A 22661-nucleotide genomic window follows, 5' to 3' on the forward strand; every position below is an offset into this window, starting at 1 on the left:
TTTTGTGGTGTTTCTGGTTAGCAGGTCAATGAGGTCTGTCATGTATCCCGGTGCCTCGCTGTAAATAATTTTATGAACAGTCGTGCAGATTTTGAAAATGATACGTTCTTTGGTAGCCAGTGCGATTTTTCTCTGAGTGGTTTGGCGCTGTCAAAATGTGTTTTTCCAAATACAAGCCTGGCTGCTGTGTTTTGGGCGGTCTGAAGTTTCTTTATGATTTGATCCTTGCATCCCGCATAGATTCCATTACAGTAATCTGCATGTATTAGTACCATGGACTGCACCAGGTTACAAAATATTTCCCTCGGGAAGAATGGTTTTACGCGTTTGAGTTTCCACATTGAGAAAAACATTTTCTTTATGGTGGATTTCGCTTGGGTCTCTAGTGATAGGTTACGGTCGATTTACTCCAAGAATTTTCAGGCTGTCTGAGACAGGGAGGGTGCATCCTGGGTGTTAATGTTTGTGGGTTTGTATGTATTGTATTGGGATGAGATGATGACTGTGTGTTTTTTCTGTATTGAGTTTTAGTTGGAATGCATTTGCCCATGAGTTCATGATGTTTAAGCTTAGCTTGATTTCGTTGGTGATTTCCGCCAGATCATGTTTGTATGGGATGTATAATGTAATGTCATCAGCGTAAATAAATGGGTTGATGCCTTGGGTGGATAGGGTCTTGGCTAGTGGAGTCGTCATGAGGTTGAAAAGGATCGGTGACGGTGGTGATCCTTGTGGTACTCCGCAGCCTGGTTTCTATGGTGACAATATGTTTGTTTTTTATTTCACTTGATATGTTCTTGTGGTTAGAAAACCGTTAATCCAATTGAGATTGCCATCACTGATTCCGAAGTAGTCTAGGAGTCTTAGCAATATGTTATGGTTAACCATGTCGAATGCACTTGGCATGTCAAATTGTAGGAGGAGTATGCTCTTTCCTATTGCTATTTCCTGCTTGAATTTGGTTAGGAGAGTGAGTAGTACTGTTTCAGTGCTGTGTAGGGGTCGAAATCCTGATTGTGACTTGTGTGAATTTGTTTATGTAGTCATTGAGGAGTTTGGCCACCAGTCCTTCCATTAGTTTGACTACAAATGGAATAGATGCTACTGGGCAGTAGTTGGTAATGTCGTTTGTTTTTTTTCTTGGTTTCTTTTGGTATTAGGGTGAGCAGGATGTTGCCTTTTCTTGAGGGTAGATACCCTGGGATGCGAGATCTATTATGAAGCGGTGGGGGGCAGATTGTATTAGGTAGCTGGGGCAGGTGTTTAATCACCTGGGTAACTGTGTCTGTACTGAGTAGAGCAAAAGTTGACCATATTCAGTCAGCAGGGTATTCACCAGGAGTTGGGTCTAGACCATTAATGACGTTTTCTATGTCCATGTTGTTCTGAGGTAGGGTTTTGCGTTTCAAAAGGTGGTGTGGGTTCACTGGGGCATGGTGTCTGATGTTGCGTGCTGGCTTGGGGCACACAAGAAGCCAGGCTCAACATTGACCACACCCAATTATTACATGGACTCACAGAAGAGGCATAATAGCACATTGCTGGTTTCAGTCTGTGTCACAGAAGTTGTCTCATCTTCTATGTACATTTTGCTTGCTGAAACTGGATGTCTCATTATCAGTGCATGCAGCTTCAGCGCTACAGAAATAAAAATATTTTTGTATCGCCGGATATGACGGCGCGCTAGGGGGGGAACTACCACCAGGCTGCTTTGGTAGGTACAAATAAACATTATCTCTGCTATTTGGGCTATCTTGATCAAGATGGAATCCATACAATGGGTTTCTCTATGTAGAGATGTAGCTGTCTCATTCTTTGTGCTCACTTGGGTCAATGAGCTTACAGGGGTGAGCACTGATATTGGGAATTCAGTTGCACTAGTCAGTTCTTTTTCTACCTCCTACCTCTTGGGTGCCAGAACTTTCTGTGTGCTCCCCTTTGCAGGGCAAAGGGCTTTGCTTTCCCTGCCTGTGTTTGTGTATCTTATTGTGGAGACACCCCCTTATCATCTAGCATTTCCAGGACTGACTTTAAAGCTTCTGATATGCTTAAAAGTGTGCCTCTCAAATATGCTGGGTTTGTTTCTCCTCACTATGACAGTGTAGGCGGTTGCCCTGTATCAAAATTTTCTGGTTCTAAGGGAACAGGAGACTTGATTTTCCTTTCTTTCTCTTCTACTTTTCCTGTGTATGGCTAGTTTTCAGGTATCATCTTATTTTCTTTTCTGTGTTTTATTTTATTCTATTTCTACAGATTACCATGTCTACCGGAACATCCCTGTGCTGTGTCTTCCTTTCTGTGGTGTTTACAAGTATGGGGAATGGCTGTCCCAAGCCAAATTGTACATGAGCAGAGGATCTGCCTCCCCCTATTTACAGAGTCTTCAATTCTAATGAAGTCTGTGAAACACTATTTGATATTCATTTACCAAAAACATATTGTCTCTGCTGCCTGCCACTGTTTGCAGAGTAACCAGGGCCCCCACCCTTAGTTAGGTGTGGTCTACAATCTGTTCCCTTGGCTGGTGTGTGCTCTGTATCTGTTTGTGGAGCAGTGGGCTGTATTCCATCCTCCTCTTCCTTAATAGCTTCTGCTTTTAGATTTCTTCTTATTGGTGTTTTCTCCTCTTAAGAGATTCCTTCAGTTTCCCTAAGCTGTGAGGAAACCTCTACATTTTCTAGCATGTCCTTTCTATGGTGCTTCACTACAGGAAATTATTTGCCTTTATTTTCAACATATTGTGTACTTATTTTCTGTCAGAGTAACTTTTAAATTCATACTGTCTGCTTTAGTCAAAGGTACAGAGCATTCCTGTTTCTTATTTACCAGTGCCCTATCTGTCTGCATTTTGCTCTGGAGATCTGTCTAACTTAAGTCCTTTCTTCTCTGATTCAGTAATTTGGACTTTGGAATTCAAATGCAGGGGACTAAATAATTCAGAAGTGCCCTGCTTGTTAGATTCATTTACTATATAACTATATAACAATCGGGTAAATCACATTTGTTCTCTTTATTATCAATTTGTTCCCCGGCAGTGTCCAGCCTTGTCTGTAAGAGCAGATCATTGTTAGAATGTGAATCTGACTTTCTGAATCTGCAACCTGCTCATCTGTTTCTTTAATTGTGATTGCTAATTGAGCTAATTTTTCTCTGGAGAGCGTAATGTGCCTTTTCTAGAGTATGTATCTTGGATTATACTCTTAAGTTTCAAATTTTTTCTCACAGTTTCAGCTTCCCATCTATGCAGGAAAGAGCAGTCAGGAAAACCCATCTTAATCTTCTATCTGCTTTAAGTTCTACCTACTGCTTCACCAGGTTCAGAGCTTGAATTAAAGCTTTAACCTCTTTAGGGGTAACTTCTGTATGGAACCCAGGATAGGCTATAGCATCTGCTCACTACTATGATTTTTGCTACTGAGGTCCATGAGCCACCATAGGGAACCCTCGGGGATGGCACTCCTCTAATCCTGCCATCTGAACTTAAACATTACTATGTGAACAGTCTATCAAGAGTGCAAGACTGTCGCCATCTTCAAAAGTATATACTGCCTTTCTGCAATTTTCCTAGGATTTTCCTAACCTATTCTGCACAGTTACTTTAACAACTTTCAAATCTGCACATTGACATCTGGAAAATATCCACCTGATGACACCTTTGATCTAGATTGAACCTTGTGAGTTCTTTTGTATTTTCAGATGACAAATGTGCATAGACTGCAAACACACATTCACCCAGGAAACAGATACCTTCAATATGATGCCAGCAGAATATTCAGCTCACACTGCTTCTGTACTTCCAACCAGTGCAACAATTGAAATTCATTGGAGCCCTGCTAGACATGATACAGGCTCGGGCCTTCCTGCCACAGGTATGGGCAGATGCTCTCATTGCCACTCAGGTCTGGAGCAGTCAACAAGTGCAGGGTGTCCCAAGTCATGGGAACTTAGCGGATGTCATCCAGATCACCCCACAGTTGGCTCAGTCAGTGCTTTTGTGGATGATTCAATCCAGTTTGACCCAGAGACTACCATTTCAAATTCCTGTGCCCCAGAAGGTAATGCCCATGGATGCATCCACTCTGGGTGGGGAGCCTGTGTAAATGGTTTTCACACCCAAGGGATTTGGTCTGTCCACTAGACCACGTTGCACATCAACTTATTTGAACTCTGGACGATTTGGAATGTTCTAAAGGCTTTCAGAGATCGGCTTGTTGGACCAAATTGTACTCGTTCAAATGGACAATCAGGTTGCCTTATATTATGTGAAAAAGCAAGGGAGTATGGGTTCCTACCCATTGTGTCAGGAAGCAGTCAGAATGTGGACTTAAACCACCAGTCAAGGCATGGTGCTCTATGCCACATATCTGGTGGGAAAACATAACCGTTTGGCAGACAGGCTGAGCAGGGTGATGCATCTGCTTGAGTTGTCTCTGAACGTGGGCATTGCCTACAATATCTTCCAATTATGGGACACCCTCTCAGAGGATCTTTTTGCCACTCATCTAAACAATAAGGTCCCTCAGTACTGCTCCAGATTCAGGTCGCCCAACAGACTAGCAACAGATGTTTTTCTCCATCATTGGGGAACTGGTCTATATGCATTTCCTCCAATTCTTCTGATGGGGAATACTTTGCTGAAAACTCAGGCAAGACTAGGGAGCCATGATCCTTATCACCCCATTCTAGCCAAGATAGATAATGGTTCCCTCTGCTTCTGGAATTGTCCTCTGAAGAACTGTGGAGATTGGAGTTTTTCTGACCCACATCAGAATGAGGGGTCTCTTCTCCATCTCAACCTCCAGTCCCTTGCTGTCACAGCCTGGATGTTGAGAGCGTAGAATTTTCCTCTTTGCACTTGGCGGAGGGTCTCCAAGGTCTAGGCTTCCAGGAAAGATTCCACTAAGAGGAGTTATTCCTTTAAATGGAGTAAGTTTTCCATCCGGTGTGAGAGCAAGGCCCTAGATCCTCTCTTGCCCTACACAAACCCTGCTTGAATACCTCCTGCACCTTTCTGAGTTTGGTTTGAAAATCAACTCTAATAGTTCATTTGTTTGTTTGTTTGTTTGTTGGTGACATTTATACCCCACATTTTCCCACACAATTTCAAGTTCAATGTGGCTAACAAGCTACAAGGAGGCAATACAAAATATTAAATTAATCCATTATCCCACACATATCAACAAAAGAAAGAATCATAAATATAGATATAATGGAAGGGGGGGGCGGACTAGGCATCGGCATCAAGTAACAGGAATGTTTTAAAAAAGAAAGATGTCAAAAACTTGCTCAAAACTAAGTAATCATGCTGAGACGTAATGTATTTCAGCAAGGAATTCCACCACTTAGTACATTAGTAAGAAAAAGTGGAATAAATTGATTTATAGACTACTTTCTTACAGTTAGGAAAAAGAAGACACACGTAATCTCTTACACCAAAGGCTGCATTGCAAGAAGGCAAAGTAACAAGGGGCAACATATAATCAGGGGCAGTACCGTATGAAATATGAGAGCACAGAGCTTGAAAGCAAACCTGACCTTAATAGGAAGCCAACGCAATTATATCTGCAGAGGAGTGGCCCTTCCAAAGCGTGGCACGTGCAGGACAAACCTGTCTGCATTATTCTGGGCAGTTTGAAGCTTCCTTAAAACAAATTCTTTGCAACCAGGGTAGATAGAATTAAAATAATCAAATTGGGTCAAGACTAGAAACTGGACAAGTAACCATTATTGAAAAAAGGGGTATAATTTGCTTCAGTTTCCAAACTACCTTAAAAGATTTAGTGATACAGAGGACACCTGAGATTCAAAGGTTTAAGTGTCAATCAGCAACAACCCCCCAGTATTAATGCAGTCAGTGCTAAAATTGCTACAGGGATCATGGTCAAACAGACTGGTTAATACCAAAAATGTAGTCTTATCCTGATTTAATTTTAGCCTAAATTCAGAGGCCCAGGAATCCATTGTCAAGGCCCAATTTAATTCTATGGAGAATTCCATGGATGCCACCTCAAAAGGGGATGTAAATAGTGGCATCATCAGTAAAAGTAAAAGGATGGAATCCCATAGACTCAAGTCTCCCCCTAGCGGAACCATTATGACATCAAATAGTATTGGAGATAGAGGAGAGCCTTGCGGTACACCAGAGTCAGGAGACAAAGGAGTGATAAGGCATCTGACACCTTTACTCTGTAAGACCTTGACTTCAGGAAACCCTGGAACCAGGACTTGACTCTCACAAAGCCCAAATTAGTCTAACAGATTTAAACAGGAATTATGATCCATCACATCAAAGGCATTTGATATGTCAAATTCCATAACTAGAAATGTATTCCCTAGGCAAATTTATTTCCTAAAGTCAGAGACTAAAGTGGCTAGGACAGTCTCAATATTATAATGTGCCTGAAGCCAGACTAGGACATATAGAGGAGAAAGGTGGAGCTGGGCTTCAACAATTCCTTCCATCACCTTGGCTAATAAGGGTATGGAAGCAACTAGTCTGTAGTTGGCAACATCAGTCAACAAGCCCAAAGGATTCTTAGGTATAGGGTTTAATACAATAGAACCCTTCTCAACTGGGAAGAGGCCCTGAGAGAACCGGAAAGATATATGCTCCCTAAGAAGCTCAGTGAAACTTAGACAGGCATCAAGAATACAATGGGACAAGGAATACTTTGAAGGAAGAACTTAACTGTGTCAGAGAAGGGCAACTGATAAAAAGGCCAAAGTCTATTGGCAGGTATTCCAGCCCTATACGTAACTCTTGACATAGGAGAAGCAGTTGCCAGCAAACTAAGAAACTGCTCTCCTAATTTTTGCTATTTTCAGCTTGAAGTGAGAAGCCAACTGTTTTGCTGTAGGAGTAATCATACTAGAAACTGACCTCATTGGTGGAAATTAGCGCCACCAAACTGTGCAGCGAAATCCCAAATCTTAGCCTCTCAAATTTTATCTTTGTAATCTGAAACAGCAGTCTTATTAACATCAGATCTATCTTTTGACCACTTCCTTTCAAGTTTTCTACATTGTCTCTTAAGCATGAGAAGGGATTGATCAAACTAGAGAGACAGTGAGTGAGTTGAGGCTTGATTTTGAGCAGGGCTAAGTCATCCAGAATATGTTCACAACATCCATTCCACTGAAGCAAAAAAATCTGTAGCCACAGGTGACAGAAGCAGCAGACTATTGCATATACTTGTCTAAAAAACAGTAAGATCTGTCTTGCCCCTGGATTTGCAAAAAGAAGTCCTGTGAGAAAATTGGTTCTAGCCAGCGTAACCTTGCCAGATTCTCTCCAATAAAGTGAAAACTGAAGTTTTCCATGATCAGACCAGGATACATACAACCAACCTGGATTTCATAAGTAGAAGATACCAGTGGTTGTCCCCCAATATGCTAGTAAGTCCAAAAGGTGACCACAATCTAAGTGCAATTACAGGGGGCTCTGTCAATAGTAAACCTCTCATGACGCAAACAACTACAGGCTGTACAGGGATAAGCATACCTCCCACATGGTGATGAGCACTGAGTGCAATTAGTGCTTATCGCCATGTGGGAGGTACGCCTATCCATGAACAGCCTGTAGTTGTTTGCTTCATGAGAGGTTTACTATTGGCAGAGCCCTCCCACTGTGTCATGGAGCTTACCCAGCTCTTTCAAGCCACTTGATTCCTGTCGTCTGAAGTGCCTGACCGAAAAGTCTTGTTTTTGCTGGTGATCACTTCAGCATTCAGGGTCAGTTTGCTTAAGGCCCTAGTAGCAGATCCTCGTTGCACAAAATTTTATCATAAAAGAATAGTTCTCCACACGCATCCTAAGTTCCTTCCTAAGGTGGTGTCCAAGTTCCATTTTAACCAGTCATCCTGCCAACATTCTTCCCAAAACCGCATGCCCTTCCTGGTAAAAGCGAACTGCACATATTGGACTGCAAGCGAGCCTTAGCTTTCTCTGTGGAGTGGACTAAAGCCCATAGTTCGTTCCCAACAGGATAGGGATAGCTATCAGCAAACACATATTATCCAGTTGGCTGGCAGATTGCATCTCTTTCACTTATGCCCAGGCTGGGATGACTCTGTGAACTGTGACATGACCCTCTAATGTCATAGCCATGGCTGCATCTGTAGCCTTCTTGAGGTCAGCCTCTATTGAACTACTACTACTACTACTACTTATCATTTCTATAGCGCTACTAGACGTACGCAGCGCTGTACACTTGAACATGAAGAGACAGTCCCTGCTCGACAGAGCTTACAATCTAATTAGGACAGACAAACAGGAGAAACAAGAGATAAAGGAATATTAAAGTGAGGATGATAAAATAAGGGTTCTGAACAAGTGAACAAGGGTTAGGAGTTAAAAGCAGCATCAAAAAGGTGGGCTTTTAGCTTAAATTTGAAGACGGTCAGAGATGGAGCTTGACATACCGGCTCAGGAAGTCTATTCCAGGCATATGGTGCAGCAAGATAGATTTGCAAGGCTGCAACGTGGTCTTCGGTCCACACATTCACATCTCACTGCTACCTTGAAAAGCATACCCAACGTGATTGTTTTTGCAATTGAAGCCCTTTCCTATTTTTCAAGGGGGTTAGATGTTTTTGAACCCTACTCAACTAGAGGGTTTTCTTAAAGGTGAAGATCACTGCAGACCTATAATGCAGCATTGCTTATAAAACATGGTCAAAGGTTGGACTTCCTTCTATTTTTTTATTACATAATACATTGTAGGCCCCATATAAGAGATTCCTTTATAAGACAGTCAAGTTTCAAGTTCATTTAAATCTCAAGAGTGGCAAAGAGTTAGAGGTATAGTATTAATAGGAAGCAGTTGGTCAGAGAGTACATTCAGCATGATTTGTTTCCCGCTGTCCGGATGGACCAAGGCAGGGGTGGGTATAAGTTAGTATGTATATATTATAAGTTGAAGGCATCACAAAATAGAAAAGTCTTCAATTCTTGTTTTAATTCGGGTGAGAATGCTCTAGTCTTAGTGATATGGGCAAGGAGTTCCAATGTGTGGAATCTACTCCGCTAAAACATTTTGCTCTCTGGTGTCTAGACAGATGGTACAGAATGAAGGAAACATTAAGCAATTATGTTGAGAGGATCTTGGGGATCATAGATGTAAGTAAGGCATCAACAGGCGATAAAAGGGATGACAGTAGGAGAAATAGTGCCGAGTAGATGGGTGGGAATAGGATCAAAGGAACAGGTAGTTAGTTTTAGGGAGGAAAGAAAATATGCAATTTCCTTCAGTGATCTCAGAAAAGGAGGCAAGGGTTGAAGGAAGGTTGACAGAATGGACTTGTGGGAATGAGAGGTCGAGGTGACTTGGTTGAGAACTCCAGGTTAATCTTGTGAACCTTACACAAGTATTGCCATACTGGGACAGACCAAAGGTCCATCAAGCCCAGCATCCTGTTTTCAACAGTGGCCAATCCAGGTCACAAATACCTGGTAAGATCCCAAAAAAGTACAAAACATTTTATACTGCTTATCCCAGAAATAGTGGATTTTCCCCAAGTCCAATTTAATAATGGTCTATGGACTTTTAGGAAGCCGTCCAAACCTATTTTTAAAATCTGCTAAGCTAACCGCCTTTACCACATTCTCTGGCAACAAATTCCAGAGTTTAATTACACGTCGAGTGAAGAAATATTTTCTCCGATTCATTTTAAAGATATTACTTTGTAGCTTCATCGCATGCCCTCTAGTTCTAGTATTTTTGGAAAGCGTAGACAGATGCTCAACTCCACTCATTATTTTATAGACTATCATATCTCCCCTCAGCCGCCTTTTCTCCAAGCTGAAGAGCCCTAGCCACTTTAGTCTTTCCTCATAGGAAAGTCGTCCCATCCCTATCATTTTTCGTTGCCCTTCTCTGCACCTTTTCTAATTCCACTATATCTTTTTTGAGATGTGGCTACCAGAATTGAACACAATATTCGAGGTGCGGTAGCACCATGGAGCGATACAAAAGCATTATCACATCCTCATTTTTGCTTTCCATTCCTTTCCTATTAATACCTAACATTCTATTTGCTTCCTTAGCCACAGCAGCACACTGAGCAGAAGGTTTCAACGTATCAGCAACGATGACACCTAGATCCCTTTCTTGGTCAGTGACTCCTAATGGAACCCTGTATGACGTAGCTATAGTTCGGGTTCCCTTCACTAAATCCATGTTGGCTTTGTATCATTAATCCATGTTGGCTTTTGAATTTGCTCAGTAATTTTGTTCTTTATAATAGGAGGAACAAGAGTACCTAAAGCAGAGGAGAAAATAGTATTATAGGAAGAGACAGCCTCATTGACAGACTTGGATAACAGTGGTTGAGAAGAAGGTTGAAACACAGGTGGAGAGCGTTCAAGAGTCAATAACCTGAAGATTCCTAAGTGTATTGGTGGAGATTGGACAGGACTAGGGGGGAGGGTGTTTAAGAGTGAAAGTTATCAGATGATGATCAGAGAGGGGAAGAAATGAGGTTCAGAAACTGGAGAATGAGCAGTTGGAAAAGAAGATAAGTGGCCATTCTGGTGAGTAGGGATAGTGGAGCACAGTTGAAGATTGAAAGAGGATGTTAAAGCGAGAAACTGAGAAGTGTAAGAGTCAGAGGGATCATTAGCATAAATGTTAAAATCCCCAAGAATGAAAGAAGGAGATGAAGGTTCAAGAAATAGGGAAAGCCAGGAGTCAGTCAGTGAGAAAGGAAGAAAGGGACTTGTCATGGGGTCATATGACTGCTACTTGGAGAGGTAGAGGAGTGAATAGACAGATGGCATAGACTTCAAAGAAAGAAAAGCAGTGAGACTGAGGTGGAAGTACTACTACTACTACTTATCATTTCTATAGCGCTACAAGGCATATGCAGCGCTGTGCACCATACACAAAAGACAGTCCCTGCTCAAAGAGCTTACAATCTAGGTAAGACAGGTAAGCAGAATAATTAAGGGTAAGGGAATGAAGAGGTGAGGATAAAGGACAGGGTAAGTAGAGGTTTAAATCTACAAGAGGGTGAGAGTAGTAACCCAACACCATCTCCGCGACCGACCAGGTGAGGAGTATGAGAGAAAAGGTAACCTCCATGTCACAGGGCCACAACTGAAGCCGAGTCTTCAGGGCAAAGTCGTCTCAGGGCAAGCAGATGGAGAGTACAAGAGATAAAGAGGTTGTGGATGTAGGAAAGTTTGTTGGAGACAGAACGGGCATTCCATAGAGCACATGAGAAAGGTAGAGAAGAAGGGGAGAGGAGAGGAACAGAAATTAGATTGGAGACATCGCGCTATGACCTGCACTAATAGGATGAGTGATGGTGTGGAGGACCAGGTTTGGATTCCACCTCTTCCTCATTGGTACCAAGGAGTCTCAATGACGAGCGTCGAACGAAGGCGAAGAAGCACTGTCATCGTTCTCCTTTGACACACTGTGCCAGGAGCTCCGGGGCGTCGAGGGATTTGCCACCCGAGAAGCATCGGCGCTGAGAGGATCGCTCCCCCTCTATTCAGGAGGTGCCGATGCGTTGGTCTAGCAGCCCGGTACCTGCTCCCGAGCATCGACAGATTCTGCCACCGGCTTCTATTCCGACCCTGCAGCCTTGTCCAACGGCGGCTCTCAATGAGCGCATCAGGACCTTGCTTCCAGAGCTTCTGGAAGGGTTACTGCGCCAGGCTACTTACGGTGTCGGGGGTGCTTGCACCTTCCGTACCATCGGCTGCAGCGGTTGCTGGCCCTTCGCCTGTGGTGAGGTCCCCGACCTCGGTGCCACCTACCACCCAAATCGACTCTCCTTCAACGACGGTGGAGGAAGCTTCACCGGAGTCTAGGCGGGTGCCAAACTTCTTAGCATCGGCATCGAGGACGTCGTTCTTCGACGTCGAGGCAGGCTCAGTTTCGGACTGCTCTGAGAGATGCCTTGTCCGATACTGAAGATGAGCTCTCGTGCGGGGAGGAGGAGGATCCCAGTTACTTTTCTTCTCATGAGTCCTTTGGTATTCCTTCTGAATCTTCCCCTCCACCAGAAAGGAGACTGTCTCCAACGGAGAGTCTATCCTTTACCTCCTTTGTCCGGGAAATGGGTGCGGTATGGAGGTTGTGGATGAGCCCAGGGCTGAGATGCTCGAGGTCCTGGATTATCCTTCACCTAGAGAGGCTGCAAAGGCTCCTTTGCAAAATGTACTCAAGAAAAGTGCCAAGAGTACTAGGGACTATGCTTCGGCACACCCAGGCAGAGAATCTAGACCCTTGGACTCGTTTGGGAGGAAGGCGTATCAGGCCGCTATGCTCGCTGCCAAGATCCAAACATACCAGCTCTTCACAAGCATTCACTTGCTGAACTCGGTGAGGCAACTGTCTAGCTTTGTTGATGCTCTCCCTCTGGAGCAGGCCGAGCCTTTTCTCCAGGTGGTCAGGCAGCAGAAGGTGTGTCAAAAATTCTGGACCAGGGGTACGTTCGACACTTTTGATGCAGCATCCAGAATCGCTGCCCAAGGTATAGTGATGCGCAGACTCTCAAGGCTGCGTGTCTCTGACCTGGCTAATTCGGTCCAGCAGTGGATGGCGGATGTTCCTTGCCAGGGGACAACCTTTTTGGTGAGAAAATAGAGGATCTGGTTGGCCAGCTCAAAAAGTACAATAATGCTATAGATTCTCTCTCCCGCTGGGCGTCTTCTGCTACTACCTCCTCATCTAGGAGGTTTTTTTTGAGGGAAGAGGAGTGCTCCCTATTCCTTTGCTTAGGCGTAGGTACACTCCGACTTCTCGGCAGTCTGTCCAGACTCAGTCCCAGCACGCTCGTTCTCGTCAGCAGCATGCGCCTAAAGCCTCTGCGGCTCCCCAGCAAAAGCAAGGGACGGGCTTTTGACTGGCTCCAGTTCAGCATAGCCTCAGAAAAAGTGTCCGTGCCAGACGACTTGCCGGTCGGGGGGAGGTTAATATTTTTTCACCAAAGATGGCCTCTCATAATCTCCCATCGGTGGGTTCTTCAAATAGTCCGGTCAGGATACACCCTCAATCTGGAATCCAAACCTCCAAATTGTCCGCCGGGAGCTCATTCTTACAGTTCCCAGCACAAACAGGTACTTGCAGAGGAACTCTCCGCCCTTCTAGAGGCCCAAGTGGTCGAACCCATTCCACCAGGAGAAGGCTGGGATTCTATTCCAGGTACTTCCTTGTGCAAAAGAAAACGGGAGATGTGTCCCATCCTAGACCTCTAAGGGCCCTGAACAAATTTCTAGTCTGAGAAAAGTTCAGGATGAAACCATCCTGAACTTTTCTCAGACTAGAAATTTGTTCAGGCACCCTTCTTCCCATGATTCAGGAGAACGATTGGCTATGCTCTCTGGACTTAAAGGATGCTTACACCCACATCTCGATACTCCTAGCTCACAGTAAGTACCTTCAATTTCGGCTAGGAACACAGCACTTTCAGTACTGTGTACTGCCTTTTGGCCTGGCATCTGCGCCCAGAGTGTTTACTAAATGCCTAGCTGTAGTCGCAGCGTCGCTACGCAGACTGGGAGTGCATGTGTTTCCTTATCTTGACAATTGGCTGGTAAAGAGCACCTCGGAGGAGGGTGATCTGGAGTCCATGCGAATGACTATTCGGGTGCTAGAGCTACTAGGATTCCTCATAAATTATCCCAAGTCCCATCTCACCCCAGTCCAAAAATTAGAATTCATTGGAGCCCTGTTGAACACTCAGACAGCTCGAGCTTATCTTCCCGAGGCTAGGGCAGACAACATTCTGTCCCTGGTGTCCATGGTTCGAGCGCCCCAGCAGGTCATGGCTCGGCAAATGTTGTGACTTCTGGGGCACATGGCCTCTACAGTTCATGTAACTCCCATGGCATGTCTACATATGAGATCAGCTCAATGGACCCTAGCTTCCCAGTGGTTTAAAGCTGTGGGGGATTTAGAAGATGTAGTCCATCTGTCTGCCAGCTTTCGGAATTCTCTTCAGTGGTTGACAATTTGATCCAGTTTGACCATGGGGCGTCCATTCCAAGTTCCTCAGCCACAGAAAGTGCTTACGACGGATGCATCTCTCCTGGGGTGGGGAGCTCATGTATATGGGCTCCACACTCAAGGAGCCTGGTCCTTTCAGGAAAAAGGTTTGCAGATCAACCTTCTGGAATTAAGAGCGATCTGGAACGCTCTAAAGGCTTTCAGAGATCGGCTGTCCAACCAAGTCATCTTAATTCAGACAATCAGGTTGCCATGTATTACACCAACAAGCAGGGGGGCACCGGATCTCGCCCTCAGGAAGCCGTCCAGATGTGGCTTTGGGCACACCGTCACGACATGTTTCTCCAAGCCACTTATCTGGCAGGTGTAAAAAAACAGTCTGGCAGACAGACTGAGCAGAATAATGCAACCTCACGAATGGTCACTAAACATGGCAATGGTTCACAAGATCTTACGAGCGTGGGGCACCCCCTCGGTAGATCTTTTTGCCACTCAGATCAATCACAAGGTCCCTCAGTTCTGTTCCAGGCTCCAGGCCCACGACAGACTAGCGTCGAATGCCTTTTTCCTACATTGGGGGACAGGCCTTCTGTATGTGTATCCTCCCATACCTCTAGTAGGGAAGTCTTTGCTGAAACTCAAGGAAGACGGCGAAACCATGATCCTGATAGCACCTTTCTGGCCACGTCAGATTTGGTTTCCTCTTCTTCTGGAGTTGTCCTCTGAAGAACCATGGAGATTGGACTGTTTTCCAACCCTCATCACTCAGAACGAGGGGTCGCTTCTTCATCCCAACCTTCAGTCTCTGGCTCTCATGGCCTGGATGTTGAGAGCTTAGAATTCACCTCCTTGGGTCTTTCAGAGGGTGTATCCCGAGTCTTGCTTCCAGGAAAGATTCCATGAAGAGGTGTTACTCTTTCAAATGGAGGAGGTTTGCCGTCTGGTGTGACAGCAAGGCCCTAGATCCTCTTTCTTGTCCTTTACAGACCCTGCTTGAGTACCTTCTACACTTGTCAGAGTCTGGTCTCAAGACCAACTCTGTAAGGGTTCACATTAGTGCTTATCATTGCAGTGTAGAGGGTAGGCCTATCTCTGGACAGCCTTTAGTTCACTTCATGAGAGGTTTGCTTTTGTCAGTGCCCCCTGTCAAACCTTCACCAGTGTCATGGGATCTCAACATCGTTCTCACCCAGCTGATGAAAGCTCCTTTTGAGCCACTGAATTCCTGCCATCTGAAGTATTTGACCTGGAAGGTCATTTTCTTGGTGGCTGTTACTTCAGCTCGTAGAGTCAGTGAGCTTCAGGCCTTGGTAGTGCATGCACCTTATATCAAGTTCCATCACAACAGAGTAGTCCTCCGCACGCACCCTAAGTTCCTGCCAAAGGTGGTGTCGGAGTTCCATCTGAACCAGTCAATTGTCTTGCCAACATTCTTTCCCTGTCCTCATACCCGCCCTGGCGAAAGCAGTTTGCACACCTTGGACTGCAAGAGAGCATTGGCCTTTTATGTGGAGCGGACGAAGCCCTTCAGACAGTCCGCCCAGTTGTTTGTCTCTTATGATCCCACCAGGAGGGGAGTTGCCATCGGAAAATGCACAATCTCCAATTGGCTAGCAGATTGCATATCCTTCACTTATGCCCAAGCTGGGCTGACTCTGGAGGGCCATGTCACGTCTCACAGTGTTAGAGCCATGGCTGCGTCAGTGGAGGAGGAGTGGCCTAGTGGTTAGGGTGGTGGACTTTGGTCCTGGGGAACTGAGGAACTGAGTTCGATTCCCGGCATAGGCAGCTCCTTGTGACTCTGGGCAAGTCACTTAACCCTCCATTGCCCCATGTAAGCTGCATTGAGCCTGCCATGAGTGGGAAAGCGCAGGGTACAAATGTAACAAAACAAAAAAAAAAAGTCAGCCTCCATTGAAGAGATTTGCAAGGCTGCAACGTGGTCATCGTCCACACATTCACATCTCACTACTGCCTCCAGCAGAATACCTGACGCAACAGTCGGTTTGGGCAGTCGGTGCTGCAGAATCTGTTCGGGGTTTAGAATCCAACTCCACCCCCTAGGCCCATTTTTGTTATGTTCCAGGCTGCACTCTCAGAGGCTTATGGTTTCAGTTCAATCTATGTTATGTCCTCGCCGTTGCGAGGCCCAATTGACCAATGTTCATTGTTTTGAGTGAGCCTGGGTGCTAGGGATACCCCACATGTGAGAACAAGCAGCCTTCTTGTCCTCAGAGAAAGCGAAGATACATACCTGTAGCAGGTATTCTCCGAGGACAGCAGGCTGATTGTTCTCACAAACCCACCCACCTCCCCTTTGGAGTTGTTGTTTGTTGTTTATTTGCTTTTTGATTTAACTGAGCGGGAATGCTCACGCGACGGGCAGGAAGACAGCCGCGCGCGCTGCTCGCGCACCAGAAGACTCTGTAAAGATTTTCATATTTTGCTTGCAAAATAGCCGTTCGATTTCCCGGGCCGACGCGGACGTTGACCCACATGTGAAAACCATCAGCTTCCTGTCTTCGGAGAATACCTGCTACAGGTATGTATCTTCACTTTATCTTGTTGGGCAGACTGGATGGACCATACAGGTTTTTATCTGCCGTCATTTACTATGTTACTATGTGGGTGGGTGTTTGTTTATAATCTAAGCATTCTCCAGTTGGGCATGCATATTTTTTTCAGTTACTTTTGACACAAATGGAAATTGGGCAATGGGGTGAAAATTTGATACTGTGTATGGGCCTTATTTGGGTCTTTGAGTCTTGGAAGATATAAGCTGATTTCCATATTGAGGTAAGGAGACTTTGGTTGAGATGAGTAGCAACCATTGTTTGGAGAAAGGGAGCAGGTTGTTTGCAAAGCATTTAATGAAACAGGAGAGGAACTGATCGTGTGGGGCTGTTGGATATAGTGTGTATAAGGCATGAGAAATCAAAGGAACAGTTGGAGGATTAAATGAGGTTATATCCAGTGGTGTGCTGGAAAGTGTTTAACAACAAGCTCTCTCCCTGGTCCCCCTCTGCTCCCTCCCCCCCCCCCCCCCCCCCCCCAAAATTGCAGAGCTGGCTATAGCCGGGGAGAGAGCCTGGGGTGGGGGGGCAATGCATTACTCCAGGAAAAAAAATTTAAATGATCCCAGGTTCCAATCTAATTCATGTTTAATGTGCGATAAAATTCCATAAATAAGTAAATAAATATAAACTTTTAATGTTGAGCACCTGATTCTCTAAGTGGGCATATTCCAAACACTGTAATGAAAATAAAATGATTTTTTTCTACCTTTGTTGTCTGGTGACTTTGTTTTTCTGATCATGCTGGCCCAGTATCCAATTCTGCTGCTATCTTTCATCTTAACTCCGTTTCCAGGGCTTCCTTTCCATTTATTTCTTTCCTTTCTTCTTCATTTCTGGTCCTCTGCAGACTTGACTGTCCAGTGGATCCAGCTTCTGCCTATATTCTTCATCCATTTGCAGTTTTTCTCCTCTCTTCCTTTTCCCTCACCTCATCTCCTTCCTCACTCTTCCCTCCCCTCCATCCATGTCCAGCATTTCTTCTCTCTGCCCAGCCCTCCATCTATGTCCAGCATTTCTTCTCTCTGCCCTGCCCTCCATCCACCCATATCCAGCTGACCCTCCTCTCCCCCTGCCTTGCCCTCCATCCACCCATACCCAGCGACCCTCCTCTTCCCTCCGTCCACCCATATCCAGCGACCCCCCTGCCCTGCCCTCCATCCACCCATGTCCAGCTACCCTCCTCTCCCCCTGCCCTCCATCCACCCATGTCCAGCGATTCTCCTCTCTCCCCAGCCACCCTCCTCTCCTTCTGCCCTCCCCTCCAGCCACCCAAGCCCAGCAACTCTCTTCTCTCCCCTGCCCCCCTCCAGTCACCAATGTCTAGCGACTCCCTTCTCTCCCCTGCCCCACCTCAGCCACCCATGTCCAGCGACTCCCTTCCCTCCCCTCCCTCCCTGCAGCCACCCAGGTTGTCCAGCGGATTCTTCGGGGCAGGAAAGATCCCCAGTCTTTCCTGCCTGCTGCCAGCGCTGACTCTCCCCCGCTTTCGGATCGCTCTTCAAAATGGCCACCGAGTCTTACAAGGGCGGCTTCCAAGACTTCAGGAGAAGTCTCGCGAGGCTGCCGCTGGAAGTCTCAGTGGCCATTTTTTAAAGAGCGATCCAGCAGCAGGGGAGGGTCAGTGCCGGCAGTGGGCAGGCAAGACTGGGGATCTTTTCTGCCTGTCCCGAAGAATTCGCTGGACAAGGAGGGGGGGGAGGAAGGAAGGAGAGCCAGCTCGCCCTCAAGAACAACCGGCTCGCAAGTCGGTAAAAAATTTAACAACCGGCTCGTGCGAGCCGGCTCCAGCACACCACTGGTTATATTCCTACCAAGAAAAGGAGGGTTTGCTCTGATATACAGATGGCAGGTAGACAGTAGGTTAGTTCATAGTTCATTTACTTTGCGAGAAATGAGTTGATAAATCATTAGCAGTCACAGTGGGACTGTGGGCAAGGAGTGCGGTAGCATCCAAAGTAAGTGTATGAAGAATACCATAAATTTACTCGAATTAGAGACACGACCGGTTTGAGATGAAAAGAATTGTCTTAGTTGCTAAATTAGTAGGTTAGAGTGTGCTGTAAATGTTTTAGATAAGTAAAATAATTGAACGGTAAGACTCAACTTGCCTGAGTTGACGTTTAAGGGAGGAGTAGTTATCATTAAACCAAGATTCTTATTTGTGAGTCGTTGTGGAATTGGAATGCTGCTTTAGGGGTGCACGGATATTGTAGATCAGTGTTTCCCAAGTCCAGTCCTGGAGTATCCCTCGCCAGTCAGGTTTTCAGGATATCCACAATAAATATGCATGAAAGAGATTTGCATATAATGCAGTCAGTGTATGCAAATCAATGAGAAGAACGGTTAAAAAAAACTTAGGGGGGCAACTGAGAGGGTAAAAACTGTACAACAGGCATGGACGCTGTTCAAAAATACCATCCTGGAGGCCCAGGCCAAACATATTCCGTGAATTAGAAAAGAAAGACGGAAGTCCAAAAGACAGCCGGCGTGGTTGAAAAGTGAGGTGAAGGAAGCTATTAGGGCTAAAAGAAACACCTTCAGAAAGTGAAGAGGAACCGTCTGAAAATAATAAGAGCAGCATAGGAGTGTCAAAGCAAATGCAAGGCGCAGATAAAGAGGCCAAGATGGATTACGAAAAAAGATAGCATTAGAGGCAAAAAAACATAGCAAAAATTTTTTCAGTATATTAAAAGCAGGAAGCTGGCAAAAGAATCGATCGGGCTGCTGGATGACAGAGGGGTAAAAGGGGCGATCAAGGAAGATAAAGGCGTAGCGGAGAGATTGAATGAATTCTTTGCGTCTGTCTTCACCGAGGAAGATTTGGGTGGGATACCGGTGTCGGCATGGTATTTCAAGCGGACAAGTCGGAGAAACTTACCGATTTCACGGTAAACCTGGAGGATGTAATTGGGGCAGGTCAGCACACTGAAGAGTAGCAAATCTCCTGGACCGGATGGTATTCAACCTAGAGTACTGATAGAACTGAAAAATGAGCTTGCGGAGCTACTGTTAGTGATATGCAATTTATCCTTAAAATCGAGCGTGGTACCGGAAAGATTGGAGGGTGGCCATGTACCGCCCATTTTAAAAAGGTTCCAGGGGAGTATTCCGGGAAATTATAGACCGGTGAAATCTGACATCGGTGCCGGGGGCAAATGGTAGAGGCTATTATCAAAAACTAAATTACAGAGCACATCCGAGGACATGGATTACTGAGACCAAGTCAGCACGGCTTTTGTGTGGGGAAATCTTGCCTGACCAATTTACTTCAATTCTTTGAAGGATTAAACAAACCATGTGGGACAAAGGGGAGAGCCGGTTGATATTGTGTATCTGGATTTTCAAAAGGCGTTGACAAGGTACCTCATGAAAGGCTACAGAGGAAATTGAAGGGTCCTGGGATAGGAGAAAATGTCCTATTGTGGATTAAAAACTGGTTGAAGGATAGGAACAGAGAGGGGGATTAAATGGGCAGTATTCACAATGGAGAAGGGTAGTTTAGTGGGGTTCCTCAGGGGTCTGTGCTCGTGACCACTGCTTTTTAATATATTTATAAATGATTTAGAGATGGGAGTAACTAGCGAGGTAATTAAATTTGCTGATGACCCAAAGTTATTCAAAGTCGTTAACTCGCGACAGGATTGTTAAAAATTACAGAAGGACCTTATGAGACTGGGAGACTGGGTGGCTAAATGGAAGATGACGTTTAATGTGAGCAAGTGCAAGGTGATGTATGTGGGAAAAAAGAACCTGAATTATAGCTACGTCATGCAAGGTTCCACGTTAGGAGTTACGGACCAAGAAAGTGATCTGGGTGTCGTCGTCGATAATACACTGAAACCTTCTGCTCAGTGTGCTGCTGCGGCTAGGAAAAGCAAATAGAATGTTGGTATTAGGAAACAGGTGTGAGGATGTGTATAATGCCGTTGTATCGCTCCATGGTGCGACCGCACCTTGAGTATTGTGTTCAATTCTGGTCGCGCATCTCAAGAAAGATATAGTAGAATTGGAAAAGGTGCAGCGAAGGGCGACTAAAATGTAGCAGGGATGGGACGACTTTCCCTATGAAGAAAGACTAAGGAGGCTAGGCTTTTCAGCTTGGAGAAGAGACGGCTGAGGGGAGACATGATAGAGGTATATAAAATAATGAGTGGAGTGGAACGGGTGGATGTGAAGCGTCTGTTCATGCTTTCCAAAAATACTAGGACTTAGGGGGCATGCGATGAAACTACAGTGTAGTAAATTTAAAACAAATCTGAGAAAATGTTTCTTCACCCAACGCGTAATTAAACTCTGGAATTCGTTGCCAGAGAACGTGGTGAAGGCGGTTAACTTAGCAGAGTTTAAAAGGGGGTTAGAAGTTTTCTAAAGAACAAGTCCATAAACCACTACTAGATGGACTTGAGAAAAAATCCACAATTCCAGGAATAACATGTATAGAATGTTTGTACGTTGGGAAGCTTGCAGGTGCCCTTGGCCTAGATTGGCTGCTCGTGGACAGGATGCTGGGCTCGATGGACCCTTGCTCTTTTCCCAGTGTGCATTACTTATGTACTTATTGTACTTAAGTTCTTGCATATTCATTGTAGATATCCTGAAAAACTGACTGGCAAGGGTACTCCAGCACTGAACTTGGGAAGCACGGTTGTAGATCCCTTTACATTCTTGATCCTATGGTCTTTGGGCATTGAGAGAGCTCAAAATATGTTTTAGTTGAAAATGAGAGATGAGTGAGAGGAGTCTTCCAGCTTTTGCCCTTCTTTGCTATTTGCAGAGCTGCCTCACAAATAGCACATTTCCCATCTCTGCATAGCAATTTAGCTTCAGCTGCATCATGCAGGGAAGTTCAGGCTTGTCTCACAGTTTAAAGTCCTGCAAAACTTTCCAAACTTCCTGCATCATGGCTCAAGCTTTCGTTCAGCTGAATGGCAGTGCAGACCTGGGAGATGCACTATTGGGGTAGTTCTGCAAAATAAAAAAACAAAACAAAACGACATCATTCAGGGCATGAAATCCAGGTGTCATGGTGCAATTTCTAGATACCATGGTGACTCGACGCCCAGCGGTTTGTCAACTACTGTGTATACATATAGATATATAAACCATATCATATAAGAGTATACAGTATCAAACCAGTTTTACATGCATAGATGTTTGCTTTCCTTTTTTCTTTTTAGATAATCTATTCACATTGTTTGTTGAGAAGCTAACTGTGCCTTCAACATTTATTTTATTAATTAGCATCATGTGCTGTCCTTAAATGCATGTTGGTATTGTATGAATTTCTGTTGAACTGCAAATATATATAGCAGAATAATTCACAGTGACTATTTGTGTCCCTCTAGATGAGGAACCTTCGATTATCAGACTTCATGGAGTCCCTGAAGAAGATAAAGCGCAGTGTGAGCCCTCAAACACTGGAAGCATACATCCGCTGGAACAAGGATTTTGGTGACACCACAGTTTGAACTGCATTTCTACTCAAGTCTAGGGCAATGTGAGAAGTTGTCACAGTGCAAAGAGCATCATGTATCATCCAGTAGCTGATCCAGATTTCTGGATCATACACTTAAATTTATGGAACTTTACAAATATTTGATGATTTTTTTTTAAATAAGATGAATCTATGTACTAAAACTTGAAAAACTGAACAATTGCAAAAAATAAAATAAAGTTTACAATGTGAATAGAAGATTGTTGACCAAGGCCTCCTTGCCATTAAAGTCACTCTTTACTCTCAGAGTGCTGTAAAATAGAGCACACAAAAAGGGAGAATCTATTCCCTAAGAAATCTTGTATCCAGCCTGGGGTAAGTGACTGCCTGACTGAACACTGATATAAAGAAACACAATTGCTGGCACAACCAGCAATTGTATTTAAGAGCTATACAGCCTGCTGTATAGCTCTTAAACCTGGTCTGAGACTGCTGAAGTATAAATTTAAACATCTGAAATCATTTGTGATATTAGCATAATTCTGTTTTACATCTGCCTTTTCTGGTGCTAGGCATGAATTGCACTCAGGTATAGATGTTCAGTTGGCGGCTCAACATATAACTTTAAATGGAATAACAAAGTATCTGTTTAAAATATTTTGGGCCAATTTATCCTCTTAGGAGAATCGGACGC

General features: G+C 44.7%; 1 protein-coding gene across 2 annotated transcripts in view; it reads left to right on the forward strand.

Moving 5' to 3' along the window:
• Positions 1 to 22053, forward strand: part of SPAST (spastin) — a 240905-nt gene extending 218852 nt beyond the window's left edge. For both annotated transcript variants that reach the window (XM_030196406.1, XM_030196405.1), the window contains one exon: positions 21879 to 22053. In XM_030196406.1, coding sequence (XP_030052266.1) covers positions 21879 to 22001 — 123 coding nt within the window. In that variant the 3' untranslated portion in view covers positions 22002 to 22053. The remainder of the gene's footprint in view (positions 1 to 21878) is intronic.
• Positions 22054 to 22661: the final 608 nt, after the last annotated feature.

The sequence above is a fragment of the Microcaecilia unicolor genome, chromosome 3 (assembly GCF_901765095.1).
Source record: "Microcaecilia unicolor chromosome 3, aMicUni1.1, whole genome shotgun sequence".
Classification (NCBI taxonomy): domain Eukaryota; kingdom Metazoa; phylum Chordata; class Amphibia; order Gymnophiona; family Siphonopidae; genus Microcaecilia; species Microcaecilia unicolor.